This window comes from Necator americanus, chromosome X (genome assembly GCF_031761385.1).
Source record: "Necator americanus strain Aroian chromosome X, whole genome shotgun sequence".
Taxonomy (NCBI): Eukaryota; Metazoa; Nematoda; class Chromadorea; order Rhabditida; family Ancylostomatidae; genus Necator; species Necator americanus.
This window is the reverse complement of record NC_087376.1, coordinates 11,424,545-11,441,866: the sequence shown is the minus strand read 5'-3', so window position 1 is coordinate 11,441,866 and position 17,322 is coordinate 11,424,545. Positions and strand designations below refer to the sequence as shown.

General features: G+C 45.1%; 6 protein-coding genes across 8 annotated transcripts; 1 reads left to right on the top strand and 5 right to left on the bottom strand.

The window, feature by feature from the left end:
- Positions 1–1,317: 1,317 nt before the first annotated feature.
- RB195_022398 (uncharacterized protein) lies at positions 1,318–6,154 on the top strand (the record flags this gene model as incomplete). Of its 2 annotated transcripts, XM_064209507.1 has the most annotated exons (5): positions 1,318–1,339; positions 2,120–2,176; positions 2,347–2,516; positions 4,790–4,848; positions 5,383–6,154. In XM_064209507.1, 5 exons carry the CDS (start codon positions 1,318–1,320, stop codon positions 6,152–6,154), a joined length of 1,080 nt encoding a protein of 359 aa, XP_064065388.1. The 2 variants fall into 2 exon arrangements, with proteins under 2 accessions (XP_064065388.1, XP_064065389.1); XM_064209508.1 differs by lacking the exons at positions 1,318–1,339; positions 2,120–2,176; positions 2,347–2,516 and adding an exon at positions 4,878–5,220 and having other exon boundaries at positions 4,508–4,832.
- Positions 6,155–13,917: 7,763 nt separating this feature from the next.
- RB195_022397 (uncharacterized protein) lies at positions 13,918–14,232 on the bottom strand (the record flags this gene model as incomplete). Its single annotated transcript, XM_064209506.1, has 1 exon — positions 13,918–14,232. The coding sequence occupies one exon, from the start codon at positions 14,230–14,232 to the stop codon at positions 13,918–13,920; it is 315 nt and encodes a 104-aa protein (XP_064065387.1).
- Positions 14,233–14,288: 56 nt separating this feature from the next.
- On the bottom strand, positions 14,289–15,720 carry RB195_022396 (uncharacterized protein; the record flags this gene model as incomplete). 2 transcript variants are annotated; one of them, XM_064209505.1, is made up of 2 exons in its annotated part: positions 14,289–15,560; positions 15,607–15,720. In XM_064209505.1, 2 exons carry the CDS (start codon positions 15,718–15,720, stop codon positions 14,289–14,291), a joined length of 1,386 nt encoding a protein of 461 aa, XP_064065385.1. The 2 variants fall into 2 exon arrangements, with proteins under 2 accessions (XP_064065385.1, XP_064065386.1); XM_064209504.1 differs by lacking the exon at positions 15,607–15,720 and having other exon boundaries at positions 14,289–15,443.
- RB195_022395 (uncharacterized protein) lies at positions 15,710–15,997 on the bottom strand (the record flags this gene model as incomplete). The annotated part of the gene is made up of 1 exon (XM_064209503.1): positions 15,710–15,997. One exon carries the CDS (start codon positions 15,995–15,997, stop codon positions 15,710–15,712), a length of 288 nt encoding a protein of 95 aa, XP_064065384.1.
- Positions 15,994–16,206, bottom strand: RB195_022394 (uncharacterized protein; the record flags this gene model as incomplete). Its single annotated transcript, XM_064209502.1, has 1 exon — positions 15,994–16,206. The coding sequence occupies one exon, from the start codon at positions 16,204–16,206 to the stop codon at positions 15,994–15,996; it is 213 nt and encodes a 70-aa protein (XP_064065383.1).
- Positions 16,207–16,251: 45 nt separating this feature from the next.
- Positions 16,252–16,962, bottom strand: RB195_022393 (uncharacterized protein; the record flags this gene model as incomplete). The annotated part of the gene is made up of 1 exon (XM_064209501.1): positions 16,252–16,962. One exon carries the CDS (start codon positions 16,960–16,962, stop codon positions 16,252–16,254), a length of 711 nt encoding a protein of 236 aa, XP_064065382.1.
- Positions 16,963–17,322: the final 360 nt, after the last annotated feature.

The following is a 17,322-nucleotide window of genomic DNA, read 5'->3' as shown; positions in this document are numbered from 1 at the left end:
CATACATGTGAAGTTCCCGCGACAACAACGAAGGCGGTTTGCACAGTTTCTTGGAGCGATGCCACGACATGATGGCTTTACAACTCGCTGTTAGCGAACCATCGAGGTTCACATATGACTCTACCCGGCTCTAGGCTACCGGAAAGTTCTGTCCACGCGACTGAAACATGCCGCCATTCATCTTCCCCACGAGAGCGTGCCTTTGCATGTAGCTTTAGCCACACGCCGTCAACCTGAGGTCCTGGGTTGGCCCCTATTCACCTGTATTGTCGGGGCCTCGACTATTTCAGACTACTATATTTTGTGGACGCTTAAGCATTCCCTGAAGCAAAAACTGTTTAATTCTTTCATTGACGTCAAATCCGTTGTTGAGTTGTTCTTTGAGTCTCATTTTCCCAACTTGTGGTCCCAGGAAATTTTAACTCTGCCAAAAAGATGAAGCACTTTGATAGACATTCACAATGATCATCAGTGCGCGATTAAGAAAGTATAAAATTGGATAAGGATATGCATGCGTAAAAAAATAAGTAGTCAAACTAACATTAGGCACTACATGGTTTCTTCCATATTTAGGACACAACTCTACTTGTGGACTTGAAAAAAAAAAGAAATTAGAGCAGTTCTTCAACGCTCGCCCAACACTTGTAAAATGCTCTTTAAAGATGTCAAAACGTCTTTGTCAAAATAGCGTTGTGAGTTGTCCATGTAGGGGTCTTTCTTCACGTTTGTAAATTTTGAACTTATATGTTTTGTAATCAATCGGAGGTTCGAATTCGTCCTAGAACTCACCAAGCCTTTCATCCCTCCTGGGTCGATAAGTTGGTAACAGAATTGTCTGGGAGGATAAAAACACTGACTTGACACATCGGCTAGCCACCGCAAGTCATTGTTTAGGCCATTTACATATTTGTGAACCTCAAACGATTCTGAATTGAAGGGAACGTGGGGGCGCATCCCAAGTAAACTGATAAACGCCAGAAACTTTATCATTTTATGTTTTGTAAGCGTACACGGCTGACTCAATTTACACTTGCGCTAGTAATCTTTTAGGGAAGGGATGAACATCTTGAGCGTTGGTTCAAAGACTTCGCATCATTAGTCATCGTTCTTTCTATGACTTCATCCCCGGTGTTGTCTAGTGAGGAAGACTGAAGGATATGAAGAGGAAGATTGTAGCAAGTCATTTTCTATCGCTGGCCATATAGTCTGCGCTTTAACTGCACCTATCTTGTTATTCCCCAAGCATGTTTACACATATCTCTTCTCAGCTACCAGAATTATAGAGCAGCGACACCTTTAGTTCATGTGCAGCCTATAATGCAAGGCCATGTTATAGATGGTGACTATATCGTTGGAGTCCTAGTTAAATAAGGGAAAAAATGTTGTGAAGTTGGTCGTTTTTGAGCGCCGCACTTTTTGGTAAAGCTAGTGCTCACGTTCATGTAACCTTCCATATCCTGCTTGAGGTACCACAAATTGCTGCTTTTAAAATCTGAAGAAAATCACAGTATGTTTCGGTCGATGACTCTTCATACGTCACACGCGGTAATAGTTCTTATGCAAATAGGAGAAATTAGAGAGGATCAATTGTTATGGACAAAGAACTTGAAGAACTAGTTTTTGACTGTCTTCGTGTTGGAAAAGTGACGTGGAGCCAAGCATCACATACTTCCAGGGATCGTTCTTTTTTCAAATTCTTTGCTAGGAGGTGAACATGAACTTATTGTTTCTGCTTTTCAACTTCTTCGCATTTTCTTAACCTTTTAATTTAGTTGTTTTCCTCCTATTCAGTAATTTCGAACTAACGCTTTCCATTCTTGGACCCAACTTCGAAGAAACGCACGAATGAGTCAGATGTGACAGTGGTCTTTCAGCGAGGTCACCGCAGTTAGCCATGATTGCTGTGGGAACGCGAAAATTTGTGGAAGCTGAAATTGAAAATTTCAAGCAATTTCACTTTGTTATTTCTAGAGAATGAGCTGTTTGACACTTGCTTGAAGAACTTTTTGAGGCCCAATATCACTTCTGCTTCCCAAATTTCTAAGTTGACAGTGGCAGTAATATAAATGTCTTAGTTCTTCACCGAACAGAACTTGATAGTGATAGTGAATTTACCTAGGCTGGCGATATCTGGACTTGTTTCCAGTGTACAGCAAAAAAGCTCCCAGCGAATACAGTAAGAGAACTCATCTTTTTTCCTTAACTTTTACAGGAAGCTGTCGTTTCCGGTCGCGTGGCTCAAGGTTTGTGACTAACGCAAACTGCACTTTCTCTGTGTTTTTTTTTTTTGGTTTTTTTTTTCTCTTTTCTTAAATTTAACGTTACCTTTCTATTCCATCCATTCAGCTCCTCTTACATCAGTTTTAAAATGTGATGTCGACAGTGTTCTTGCACAGTCAAGACCAGCTACCAGCACCTACAACAAGAGTGATAATGTGCTAATTTCTTTGCTGGATGTTGGAGGAATGCATGAAGAAAAGCGCATACTTACGGAGGTTATAATATGGCCGTCGAGGGTATGTAGACAATATCGAATTCTCACTTGGCTCTTTAATGCAATAAAAGACTGCCAAAGATGAAGTGCCGTTGCAGCAACGTCTACTCTATCTCGCTGTTACTACTTGCAGAAAAATTGCAATGTTGCAGTTTTTACCGTTATGCGGAGTTTTTTGCGGGGCCTTTGTGTAATTGTGCATGATTAGCGTTTGCTGGACCGAAATCATAGTCAAATCATGAAATCCGCTTTAGGAAAAGGATAGCTGTGCACAGTTACACAAAATGTAGTGCAGAAGTCAAGTTCCTGCAAACTCAGGTCCTTGAGCAATGGAATAATGGGGAGGTACTGAACTAGGGAAAGGGTTTTCTTGGTATTACGACTACGAAAGATCAATCTTTCACAATCGCACAAAAAAGAGAAATAAAATGGCGATAAGTTAAGATCTTGGAGAGGGGCAAAAAGAGCAAAGAATAAAACTAGTGGGAAAGAGCTTCGTTAAAACTGTGCAGTTCTATTCATGCGCTATTATATGGAAAGACGAAGACCATTAAAGGCAAAAAGAAAAGAGGTCCAGAGAGTTTTTTGCATACAGCAGAGGAACCACCGAGGAGGCGTCGCTTCGGTGAATGCCGATGCAGGCAACAAGTTTTTGATCTGCTGAAAAATACACAATTTTGGAATCATGATGGAAGAGTTCTGCTTCTTTATCAAAATACAGAGTTATATAATACCAGCCTGAACGTTCGGCTTTAGCCGGACTTCAGGCTTTTTTAGTGTTCGCTTCGCTCGCCTTCACCGATCAGTAGGAAATAACAGTAGCCAAATTTTTTGTAAAACTAGAATTGTTTTTTCTATCAACGCTCTCTTCAAATTTTTTACCCAAAAATTTAAGCAGAGATGAAAGATTTTATGGTTTTTCCCTAAGCGCATCAGTTCTAAATTTGGAAAACAATCAAACTTGATTTTACATCCATGTTTCTCTCAAATCTCCACAATTTGGAAACATTCAGAGTATGAGTTTCCTCCGTTCTCAACTATTAGCAAAGAACGAAGTGCTAGCATAAAATGACATGAATATCACTATCGCAGTGAAAAAAATAGCGTTCTACGTGAGATTGCGTAAACTGCTGATCACTATGTATTGTATTCAAGCATCCGTTCGTACGTGTGTTTCCTCTTCTTGAAGAAAGGATGTTAGCAGCATCAGGGAGACATGCAGGGAAATAATAATGCGAAGGGACCATAGAAACCCATTCTATCGCCTTGGGGTCCCACGCACCAATCCGACGCAGTGGAACCCGTCCCTCCTCACTCTATAGCTTCCTGGCACCGGCGCACTATCCCGACCCCGCGGGACCCGTCTCTCCCCATTCTAGAGCAATCTGGCTCTGGGGCACGAATTCGACGCCGCAGGACCCGTCCCACCCAATTTTACTGCGTTGAGGCTCCGGCGCACCAAACCGACGCGAAGGTATCCGTCTCCCTCTCTTTTTGGAATTTCTTGACTGAGACTCACACATACGCGGATGCACACACGCGACAGGGGACATCTGGCGCCGGCGCAGCAATCTGACGCCGGTGGACCCGTCGCACCCCCTTCTATAGGTATCTGACGCCGGTGGACCCGTCGCACCCCTTTCTATAGGTATCTGACGCCGGTGGACCCGTCGCACCCCCTTCTATAGGTATCTGACGCCGGTGGACTCGTCGCAACCCATTTTATAGCTATCTGGCGCCGGCGCACCAAACCGACGCCGGGTGGACCCGTCACACCTCCTTTTTCGAATTTCGTGACACACAGACAAACACACACACAAACACACAAACATACACACACACACACACACACACACACACACACACACACACACACACACACACACACACACACACACACACACACACACACACACACGGACTAAGCTCGTTATTATATATTATGATCATGATGATAGTTTGCAACTTTGGAAGTATACATTCACATAAAAGTTTATTCACCCCCACTAACATATGAGACTTTTTGCCACTCTAGCATATCCACTGCGTCAGTACCCTGTACACTGGGCCCTGCCGTCTCAGACGTCGGACGGTATGGCGACCGGTGAGAGGCGATCAAATCTCAGGTTGCTCAGGACGTCATTGATTCTGGACCAAGGCGACACACACACGACTCGCCATGGAGACTGTCTCAGACTGTGTACTTACAACGTGAGAACAGTGCCCACAGACGCTGACCTGCATGCCCTTCTCGGAGCTGCAGAGGGTATCAAATTTCAAGTGATTGCTCTGCAGGAGACCAAGTGCAGAAGGAGCGACGTACGACAGATGAATGACGGTACACTCGTCATTCGGTGAGAGAAGGTTCCGTCGCGAAATGTAGGCGGTGTTGGTTTTGTTGTGCACCCATCTGTCATCCATCTTGTTGTCGATTTTCATGAAATCCTGTCACCTCGTCTGGCCATCCTTCGCCTCCGCCCTCTGCGCCAAAAACCCATCAGTATCATCAACTGCTACTCACTAACATCAGCAGCTGATGATTCTGAATTGGACGCGTTTTACGAGGAGCTGGAGGAAATAGTCCGCAACGAGAAGTCCTTCTACAAGTTCGTTGTCGGAGACTTCAACGCAAAACTAGGAGAGGCCACAGAAGAGGAATGCAGGATTGGAAGATTTGGACTAGGGACCGGAATGAAAATGGCAATCGTCTCGCCGGGCTGTTGTCCGTCGCTCGCCTCTTTTATGGGAACTTACTTTTCATGAAAAAAAGATCATCATCGGTGGACATGGGAATCGCCCAATGGCGCGACTCATGCGGAGATCGACCACATTCTCACCAACCGGAGGTGGTGTCTACTTGACGTCTCAGTAGTACCATACTTTTGTAGTGGTTCTGATCACCGTCTCCTTCGTGCGAAAATACGGCTTAGCCACACGCTGGAAAAGGACGTCTACTATCGGCAACGAAGGAGAAAAGAAGTCGTCTACGACGATTGCGTACTCGAGGGCTCCTTGTCCCAGGGTGACTGGCACATCGAGGAGGACCCAAACGTGGACTACGAGATGCTGTTCAGAGGATTACGTGCCTGTGCTGAACGTGCCTCGAAGCCGCGCACGACAAACCTGGACCGAATCACGAAGACCACCAAGGAATTGTTGGAAAGAAGGGCTTTGAGGCTTGATCCGAATGCATCGCACATTGAGCAGTTAGTGGCAAACACTAGCTGCAGAAAAGCGTTGCAGGAGGATCTTTTGAAGTACAGGCAGAAGAAGATTCTGGAAGCAGCACAAAGAGGAACGAGTCTAAAGAAGTGCCGTAGGGATCTCCGCGAATATAATATTCCGCTAGCAATCTTGCTGAGAGAAGACGGGACTCGCACGTCTTCTTGTCGTGAGATGAAAATTATTACGGAGAGGTTCTACTCGGACTTTTCCCGTTTATCAACTCCTGTGTCAAGCCCGGTCATCCCCACTGGTGAAGCTCCATCACGGATTCTCCCTTCGGAAGTACGAGTCACTATCAAGAGCATGGAGCCTGGCACAGCCCCCGGACCTGATTTTATATCAGCAGACTTTCTTCGGGCTGGTGGTCATCCGCTTCATGTAATCTTAGCAGCGCACACGACATCCTGCCTTCAGAAAGAAACGATCCCAGACTAGTGGAAGACCTCGCGAACCGTTCTTATACATAAGAAAGGTGACCGAGAGGACCTTCGGAACTACCGTCCGATATGCTTGCTGAAGGTGTTATGCAAAGTATTCACCAAGATCATCCTCACGCGCATATCTAGGACGCTGGATGAAGCCCAGCCTCAAGAATAAGCTGGATTCCATCAGGGGTTCAGCTGCGTGGACCACATCCAGACCGTGTCGAGGGTCATAGAGGTTTGCCGGGAATACCGCCTGCCTCTTGTTCTAACCTTCGTCGACTATGAGAAAGCCTTCGACAGCGTAGAAACGAATGCAATACTGTCAGCGCTGGTCGATCAAGGTGTGGACGCGTCGTATGTGAGGACATTAGCCAATTGCTACGATCGATGCACGACTAGAATACAGCCTTTCCACCGCCCTCTCACCATACCCATTGGAAAGAGGGTACGACAAGACGATACTATATCGCCAAAGCTGTTTACGGCTGCATTGCAATGGATAATAAAATCACTTTCCTGGGAAGAAAGGAGCATACGTGTTGATGGAAGATTTCTCTCGAACCTTCGTTTCGCGGACGACATCGTTCTCTTTTCGAGCAGTACCAATGAAGCAGAAACGATGCTCAACGAATTGAACGAAGCAGGGAAGAGAATAGGACTACGAATAAAAGACAAGAAAGAAAGAAGACACAGTTCATGAAGAACGCCTACTGCGAGGACAGAGGGGTACAACTTGAAGGCTCCCAAATCGTGGAAACTTCGTCATACGTATACCTTGGACGTTCTATGAACATGGAAAACGATTAGAAGAAAGAACTGAATAGAAGGATGAGAGCAGCATGGGCAGCACTTGCACCCGTCAGGGAACTATGGACCAACTGACGAACCAAGATTTTTTTGCCCATCTGCTTGACTCGACAGTTCTTCCAGCGCTCTGTTACGCAGCGGAAACGTGGGCAGACGCCGCTGCCACGTCTAGGAAGCTACTTACTACCCACAGAGCCCTTGAGAGATGCCTCCTGAAGTTTAACCGGCACACATAACACCTAACCGGTCTTCGCAGCTCCGACTTAAGAGGAATGTCCCGTCTTCGCGACCCAACGGAATATGTATCGAAAGCAAAGCATAGATGGGCCGGTCGCATTATGAGAAGAATCGACGATAGATGGACTAAAAGAACGCTAGAGTGAATCCCAAGAGATGTTAAACGGCCTCGAGGGAGACCGCCAACGAAATAGAGCGAAGTGTTCGCTACACGGATGGACCAGCTGAGAGCTCAGCTAGATACGGCTCAAGGACCTCGTCAGCGTCACTCGCGAAGCTTGAGAACATTTTGGATGACAATGGCGAGGGAACGAAACGAGTGGAAGAGATGCTGGGGCCCGCACGTCCAGTGAAGACGGATCATCTAAGTATCTAAGTATCTAAGTAACATATGAGAGAAACTGTCTTGCCTTATCAAAGTCAACATACATTTTTTCCTACGTTTGCACAATGGTGAAGAGGTAGAGTGCTCCCCTATCAGGTGCACGGCGATGGTTCGGCACCTCAATAGTAGAAAGTTTTGCATCATTATGGAGTATTTTCGTGACACACAGACAAACACACACACACAGACTAAGCGCGTTATTATATAGCATGATTAAAAGCTGTTTTTAGAGGAGCACACTTCAAAAGAATAAAATAATTATGGTTGACGAAATGCGAGAAGAACGACAAAAAGGATGACGTATAAATGGTGATTTGAAAAGAACTTGATTCAGTTCAACATAGGAAATTCAAATTTTATCCTGTTTCGGAGCTGCAGTTCAATACGGTGTCTTCACTAAATGTATCACAAATTTTTCGACTACTACAACTGTTACGCAATAACCATTACGAAGCTCAAAATTTTGGAACGTTGTCAGCTTTTTGTTTTTTATTGTTGTTTTGTTCCTCTAGAAAATTTCGACGTGTTTGGTCCAATTCTGGCATTTTCATTTTCCAGTTCTTTTCACTTTCCGCAGTGCTACGTTGTTGCCTTTTTGTTCTTCGAACTTTCTTAGAAATCAGCTCTATCACGTAACTGCAATACAAACGCGGCACACCACCTCAGCGACGTGGTGATGGGGGTGGCTTAATAATCACAGGTAGCCTGAGATATGGCTGCTATGGCCTACCGACCCCCTCTTCTACAGATGCTTATTCGGCTGCACATAATCGAGCGTGGATATCTAACGACCTCTCTCTTCCTACCTCCACCCCGCTGAGAAACAACGAAATCGGGTGAAATGGGTTTAACGGCGTCGAATTGATGCGCCAGCGTCAGAAAGCACTGGGGACTCTGAGGACTCCACGGCTCGGGATAGGTTCGCCAGAAATTGCTCTCAGCGGGATAATTGTGTACCAGCGCCGCACAGTAATTCCATGCAGTTTTGTTTAAAGTAAATCAGACATTGTGAACCGTTTTATGACAACTGCACAAACTAATTGCTGAGTAGAGAGACAACAGCTTCATCTAATATTTCGAAATGTTTCCAAATTTGTCTTTCTGCGGTGTCGAAGGAATATAGATATAAAATCAAGTCTTAAGATCTTCTAAATATAGAATATTCAGACTATTCACTTATAGCAAAAAGGATTACACAAAAAGTGGGGAATGGTCAAGAGGTATCTATATGATGTGCCATATTCAGGAGGCTGATGAGAGTCGTTAATTGCACCTCGCGCGTCTCTTGACAGCGTCTGATCCTCTTGTGCTACGTCTTGCTGACCCCTCGTCCACACCACCCTCCCCGTCCATTTCGTCGCGTCTCCGTCTACGACGAGTTTTTTTTTGCTGCGAACGCAGCTCTTATGATGCACTTTCAGAAATGAACGAAAGGGAAAGTACTTGGTATTAGATGTTGTTTGAAACTCTAGATTAAGTATTCTTGTAATCTAATATAAAAGGAGAAAAGAATGAAAGAGGGTTGTGTAAGTGATGTGCCATTTAGAAATGCGAGTAAAAATGAAATTATCCTGTTTTGACTTGTTAGATGCAAATCACTCATCCATCTCTGGGCATGCAAGAGTTGTTTCAAAAAATGCCCCACTGGTCTATGTAATGCTATATTTCTTTACTTTTTTCGCTTTCTAGGAAGTTATTTTGCTTATTTAGCTGGGCGAACCTTGCATCCAACGCCTAACGAGGCGCGAATAATGCCTTGCAAACATACATTGTACCTAAAGGTATATCAGGAAGATACAAAGGGCTCTGTTCACCATTAACACACCTAAAGTGTTATATTGATTTTATGTAGAGAATAGATAGAAATAAAACGCTGTCGGAAGAAGTATAAAGAACCATACAGAATTTTATTGTACAAAACGCACAAGCAAGTATCAAAATATTTAACATGCGCTCTATATAAACACAAACATTCATTTAAATAGTTTTTCAGTAACATAATGAGATATTTAGCGACAAAATTTATTTGTCGTTCGCATAGCCATGCTGCCACTCATAGTTATAGAAGTTTGTACAGAACAGTTAGGACGTGAAATGTGTGAAATTATGAGATGTGTGAAAATAAATGCACATTATTCTTTTTCCTGCAGCATATTCTTGAGATAATCTTTATTTGTGTGAAGTTGCTCAAATGAGGTGAATGTCGCATATCACTCTTATCAATCATCAAATCTTTGACTCTTTGATACTCTATGATATGCCTTTGATAATATATCTTTCAACTGGACAGAAAGACCTACTTTTTCTCCTTGATTTCCGATAATATGCGCTCAGTTTACTTTAAAAGGTGGGCGGGGTCTAAGTGATCTTAAAGGCATCACCCCACGAATCTGAGGTGGTGCAGATTTCAGGTGGAGTATATGTATACGGGATGGGAGACTACGGAGAGGGAGGTGATTCCGTCCATTTCTTGCTAAATGCCGTAAAAAACGGCCCGGAAGATGCGGCGCCGCACAAGACTGGCGCGCTCCAATAGAACCTCTTGTACAAAATGGTGCGCCAAAACGAATGAAGCCGTATCTTTCGGGCCGTTTTTTACGGCAATTAAGAAGAAATGGACGGAATCACCCTCCTCTCCGTAGTCTCCCATCCTGTATACGAATACTCCACCTGAAATCTGCACCACCTCAGATTCGTGGTGTGATGCCTTTAAGCGGTCGTGGAGTCTGGCTGGTGGTAGTTACGCGGGGGCGCGCAGCGCTGAAGGCAGGTGAGGAGCGATCAGCCGGTTTTCACGGGTTCCTTTCGTCTCGCACCCACAAAAAGTACCTGGGGTATTAGTCCACTTGAGATGCGCAAACGCGTTTTGCTGCAGTTCGTAATAATTGAGGTTTTAGAACGAGTGTTGGCCTATCCAATAACTTGTGGGGACCAGCCGATGATCAGGAGGAGTTTTTATTCTCCCAGACAGGTGTAGTACCAACTTAGCGACCCCGCAGGGATGAGAGGCATGGTTTGCAATAGGGCGGTTGCGAACGATCGACCGTGAAGCTACAACGGACCTGTAACCTACTGCGCCACACTCGCCCGACTACACAAGAACATCGATGAAATTTTCTTTCAATGCATATTTTTCTTTAAAAATAAATAGTAAAATAAGCCTCGTTTGAGGAAAACGACTTTAATTCCATGGTAGAAATTTAAGGGAAGTGCTTCTGCTTTGAATTAGCATTGATAATTGAAAGCAAGGGAAGCGATCACTAGAAAAACGTTTGAAGTCCGGCATTAGCGAGACCTTCAGATTGTAAACATAAATAACTGGCTTATTCTGTAACGTGTGTATGAATGTGTGTAACGAAACTTCAGAAAGCCGCAAGAGGGGTCCAACGACGTTAGATAAATGTGCTGGGGGTGCGGGACAAGAGGTACCCGTGAAAACCGGCTGACCGCTTCTGTCCTCCCTTCGGCACCGCGCGCCTCCGCGTAATTACGGCTGCCGCTCCACCGGCTAGACATTCTCCACGACCGCCTGAGATCACCTACACCCCGCCTCCCTATTGCTCTCTAATCAACGCCGCGCGCGACGTTCGCGCCGCGACGAAGTGGTGGATAGTGCGAATTTTGAAGGGGGAGTGAAGAACGAATTGCCGAGGCGAATTCTGATGTACGGATATAGTAAACTAAGCGCATATTATTGGGAATAAAGGAGAAGAATAAGTAAAAATTATTTCAAAAAGATGCTCCAGGGAAAAGAATAACACACATATATTTTCAAACATCTCATAATTTACCACATTTCATGCCCTAAGTTTTCTATATAAACTAGCAGTGCATAAGTATGTGTTTGTCACAATGCCATTCAACGATTTCGTCTTCAACTTTCAACTGCGGCAGTTATAATAACAGCAACTTTATGCGCTTATTACTTTGTATACATTCTTTAAACTCTTTTCTACATTTTACCTTTTCAAAATGTTACATAAATATAATGTTTATGTAGAACAAGTATTGAAATATGCCAATATTTGACATATTTCAATACTTGCTTGTACGTCTTATACAGTTTTATATAATAGAACTTTGGCTCTTCAAACTTTTTTTCGTTTTATCGCTCCATTTCTATCTATTCTCTGCATAAAATCAATATGACAGGTTAGCTGTATTAGTGGCGAACAGAGACCATCGATCAGTGAGACATTTTTTGAAACATATCTCGCATTCCCAGAAATGGAGAGTGTTTTCCACCTAACAAGTCGAGACAGGATAATTTCATTTTCACTCGCGTTTCTAAATGGCATATCACTTACACAAACCTATTTCATTCTTCCTTTCTTTTATATTAAGTTACAAGCACACTTTATGCAGACCTTCAAACAACATCTAATACCACGTACTTTCCTTTCCGTTCGACTTTAAAGAGCGGTAAAATGATGTAGCATGCATCCCACGGTGTCGAGCTGGTGGGACAGCGCCATAAAGCGCTAGAATGAGTGAGACGGATCCCACGGTGTCAGATTTCTGCGCTGCGGTGAGGTAAACCGCACTATAACTCCAAGTAAATTTGTCACGAAGTAAATGAGATGTACTTCTTTGCACTTACAATGATAGAACAGTGTGACAACTGACAGAAGCTGATCTACATCTCCTCAGAGATGCAGGGTATATCATATGCCACGTGATTGCTCTGCAAGAGACCAAGAACAGAAGGATCGACGTACGACAAATGAGTGACAGTACCCTCATCATTCGCGGAGAGAAAGTTTCGTCGCAAAATGTAGGCAGTGTTGGTTTTCTTGTGCACCCATCTGTCGTTCATCTTGACGACTCTCACGTGATCCTCTCACCTCGTCTGGTCATTCTTCGCCTTCGCTAGCTGGGCCAAAACCCATTAGTACCATCTCCTGCTCTTCACCATCTCTTTTATTTGCGAAAATACGACTTAGCCACACGATGGAAAAAAAACATCTGCTATCGGCAACGAAGGAGAAAAAAGTACACGAAAATTGCATACTCGTGGACTCTTTGTCTCAAGGCGACTGGCACACGAGGAGGACACAAGCAGGAACTACGATCTGCTGCTCAGAGGACTGCGAGCCTGTACTAGAAGCCGGGCACGATAAACATGGATCAAATTTCGAAGACCACCAAGGCATTTTTGGAACGAAGAAGAACTTAAGCTTCATACGCTGTAATTCTAGCGAAGAGCATGACATCCTATGTTCAGGAAGAAAATATCCCAGACCAGCGGAAGACCTTGTGAACCGTTCCTATCCATAAGAAAGGTGACCGAGAGGATCTCCGGAACTACCGTCCGATATGCTTCTTGAGCGTGTTATTCAAAGTGTTCACGAAGATCATCCTCATGCATATATCTAGGACGCTGGAGGAAGCCCATCCTCAAGAAGAAGCTAGATTCCGTCAGGGGTTCAGCTACATGGACCACATCCAGACCGTTTCGAGGGTCACAATGGTTTGCCGCGAATACCGCCAGATCCCTTTCTAACCCTCTTCGGGTGGCGATCGTTAGGTACCTGCAGCCGACTAAGTGCCTGCAGAAGAGGCTGTAGGTAGGCCGAAGCAGGCATATCTTAGGCTAGCTATGATCACTAAGCCACAACCACCCATCACCACATCACTGAAGTCATGTGCCGTGTTTGTATCGCAATAACGCAATAGAGTTGACTTCTAGGAAGGTTCAAAGAACAAAAAGGCAACAATCTAGCAAAATAGAAAGTCGGAAAAACGTAGAAAATGAAAATGCTAAAAATGAAGCAGAACCGTAAAAGACTTGTACAAAAACAAAACAACATCAGAAAACATAAATGAAGCTGAAAGCGTCCTAAAATAAAAGTTAAAAAGTGTAAAAACGAGAATCTGGTCGTTGGAAGACGTATATTCATGATTGAAAAACTACATAGAAGATATAGATAAAGGATAAAGAATAAAGTTTGTGGCGTTAATCAATCCGCTCAGGATGCGCCCCCACGTTCACTTCAATTCAGAATCGTTTGAGGTTTACGAGCGCGTATCTGGCCTATACAATGACTTGCGGTGGCTAGCCGATGTGTCAAGTCAGTGTTTTTATCCTCCCAGACAAGTTTGGTACCAATTTATCGACCCCTGAGGGATGAAAGGCTTGGTGAGCACTAGGGCGGATTCGAACCTCCGATCGATCGTGCAGGAAGCGGAACCTCTAACCGCTACACCACACCCGCCCAGAAGATATAGATATATATGTATTTATACAGAGTGACTTACTTGACTTAATCGGCGGGCTGATTTCATCGCCTGACGCGATTACCCGCATGTTTGCCGAGGTGTGCCGTCTTTGAACACAGCTCTACTCAACCTTCTCGATCTTCTGCGAGAGCTTGCACAGAATCAATCCATTCGTCGCTATTCCATGTTCTGCGAAACTTTACGTCTCGCCTGAACTGCCTATCTACGCCGAGTGTCCTTAGATCCTCTTTTACCACCTCAGTCCAGAACTTCCGTTTTCGGCCAGGTGGCTTCTTCCAGCTTGAACCCGACGAACTCTTCAGAACTCGTTGGACAAGGCGATCTGCCGGTCTCCTTGATATATGACCAAAGAAGCGAAGACGATTTACTTTAGCCGCTTTCGATGACGGTGCAAAATGTTGATATCCTCCACGTGTCATCCGCCGGTATACCAGATCAATTTCTGCGTAAAGATTTTCATTGTGACAACCCTAGGCTAAAAGTAGCCAAGTAGCCGTCTAAGCAGCTTTCGTTCCGTGTAGTCAAGCCTCTCCATAACCGTTGATGGTGCTGCCCAAGTCTCTAATCCGTACATCATGATGGAGCGAATTGCGGATAGGTAAACTCGCAGCTCGACTTCGTTGGTGATAGGGCTCGACCACAGGCATTTCGTTAAGGAGTTCAATGCAAAAGTGGCCTTAGTGCATCTTTGCTGAACATCTCTCTCGTAGCTGCCGTTGTTCTTCAGCATACAGCCCAGGTAACAGAACTCATCGACGAGTTCTATCGGTTGTCCGTCCACCCTGATTTCCGTTCGAGGTCTCGAAGAGATCCACATCTGCTTGCATCTATCAGGGCGTAGACGTAGTCCATAGGCTGCAGCCAGCTTCGATACAAGGTTTACAACATGTCGAAGTTTCGTACTGCTTTCCGCGAATATAACAACATCGTCAGCGTACTCGAGATCGGTCAAGGGGTATCCTGATGGTGTAAGAATGATATCGGCAGTACACTGATCTACTGTTCTTCGCATAATATCATCGATGCCGAGATTGAACAGGAAAGGTCCTGCCACTGCCCCTTGTCCTACTCCAAATACCACCTCAAACGGTGTTGTATATCCGGCTGCTGTTCGAACTGCTGTTTCTTGATTCATGTCATCAAGCAAGCGAATGAACTTTCCTGGTACTCCATCGGCGCGAAGCGCGTTGAGAAGACGGCCTCGGTGAGGAGAGTCGAATGCGGCTTCAAAGTCCAGAAACGCTAGTTGCATTGACTTCGAATACCGCTGCCAGATTTCGATCACTCTCCTGATGATGAACACCTGGTCAATCGTAGATCGGCCAGGACGAAAGCCAGCTTGCTCGTCTCGCTTTGTTTCTTCGCGACGTTTAATGAGTAGGTCCAGGGTAATGCGCTCCAGTACCTTGTACATAACACGCAGCAAAGAGATTCCTCGATAATTTCCAGGCTCCGTGACGGATAATTTCTTGTGGAGGGGAATTATGATAGCGTGTCTCCACGAGTCGGGTATCCTTCCGTCTATCCATATTGAACGGATGATCTTTGTCATCTCATGAATCCCAGACGGAGGAAGATATTTTAGCATTTCTGCGCTAATTCCGTCTCCACCAGATATTCCACTCTTCATTTTTTGAATACAGACCAGGATCTCCGGCTCGGTGGGTGGCTCCTCGTTAACCGCATATGTCGGTCTATGAACTTGCTCGAGTTCAGGAGCTGATGGTGCTTGCCGGCTCAGCAAGGTCTTGAAGTGTTCCTTCCAAATTGGAAGTTGCTTCACCGACAGCTACCCCATTAGCAGTGCTGAGGACATGGGAACATCTTTTCATTTTGCCACTATACTGTTTTAGTAGAGCGTAGGCCTTCCGCGGGTTCCTGTCCTCCCACGCCTTCTCAAACTCCATTGCTCTCGTTATCGCGGTCTTGTTGCAGTTGACGACGCAGCTTCCTTCTAAGACGCTTTTCCTGGTTGAAGTCACCAGCGCTGCGCGCGACACATACAGAATTGTATGTGGATTTTGTTTCCGCAGATGCAAAGGCAAACTTCTCCCGCGGCAATAGAACCGGGAGCGTTTCCCTTGCAGCGTCCTGGATGCGTTTTGTGAAGGAATCCGCATCGTTGAGCTTCTTCCTGGTCCGTACTCCAACATGAGTAGACACGTAATTTTCTTCTGCATTCATCGTCTTTCAGACTTGCCATGTCGATTTTCGGTTGAAGAGAAACTCCTCGGTTTCTCTTGTGGAACCGTATCTTGAAGCTGAGAAGAACTGAGAACTGGGCGGTGGTCAGAGTCGAACGCGACGTCCCAAACAGCTGTAGATTTTCGGATATCTGACTGAGGAATGTTCCTCGCCAGAACGTAGTCGAGCTGAAGTTTGAGAGTCCTCATCTTCCGCTTGCGCTGCTCTTCAGACGTTAAAAGGGTTGACCCCAGTCATGTGAGCTGATGGCGTCGATGATTCCTCTTAAACGTGGAAGCGATGATGAGGCCCATCTGTTCGCACAAGTCGACCAGACGGTCACCGTTGTCTGACGTGCGCTCCGCTGCATAGTACCATTTTCCTAGCACATCGGATTGCTGTTCGAGTCCCATCTTCGCATTTGCGTCGATTCCGACAATGACCACCTGCTGGCTTGGTATTTTAGACATCAACGCATTGAGATCATCATAGAAGGCGTCCATACTGTTGTCCTCAGCGGTTTCCGTAGGTGCGTGAGCACTTACGATCCAGAGTTTACGTCCTCCGCGATCCCACAGTCGTAAAATGGCGCATCTAGACGACGTTGAGCCAAATTCCTCCACCAGATTCTTGTAATCGTTCCTCACAGCTATCGCGTAGCCACCTACTTTGTTCTCATCAGCATCGCCGCAGTATATGGTGTAATTTTCGATGCTGATTACGGGCCGATCTCTCATGCGTGTTTCCTGCAGTGCAGCAAAAGGCACACTGAGATATCGCAGAAGTCTGGATAGAGTGGCTTGTTGGAGTTCACTCGATAGTGTTCGGCAGTTCAGCGTGACGAAACGAATGGTTGTTGCCAAAGATTCCATGCTCCCTTCAGGCAGTTGACCTTTCAGGTTATGGGCTTTGGTGGTGTGCTGGACGACAGCACCTTTTTGCAATGTATGCGAAGCTTTCGCCATATAACAGTGCAGGTTATATAGCTCGTGCGTTCCCAATGCGTACACTCGAACGCCTGATTGCGTTTAGTTAAAGCAGGGCCACCACGTGCAGGTAGCAATCAGACTCGTATACGCGGCCCATTTATACAGAGTATTTAATGCAATGGTAAGATAAGATACGGCAAGATACTGCAATGGCTTGTAAAAGTTTCGATTTGTTTATTTCACACAAACAAAACACCACAATAATATTTTCTATATCTGGGATTTCGTGTGCAATCTTTAGATGTATGTCGTATCGTATCGTTCTCTATACATAAGCGATCGATACTCCGTACAGAAGCAATACCAGAAACAGCGCGTTCCTGTGAGCATGTTTCG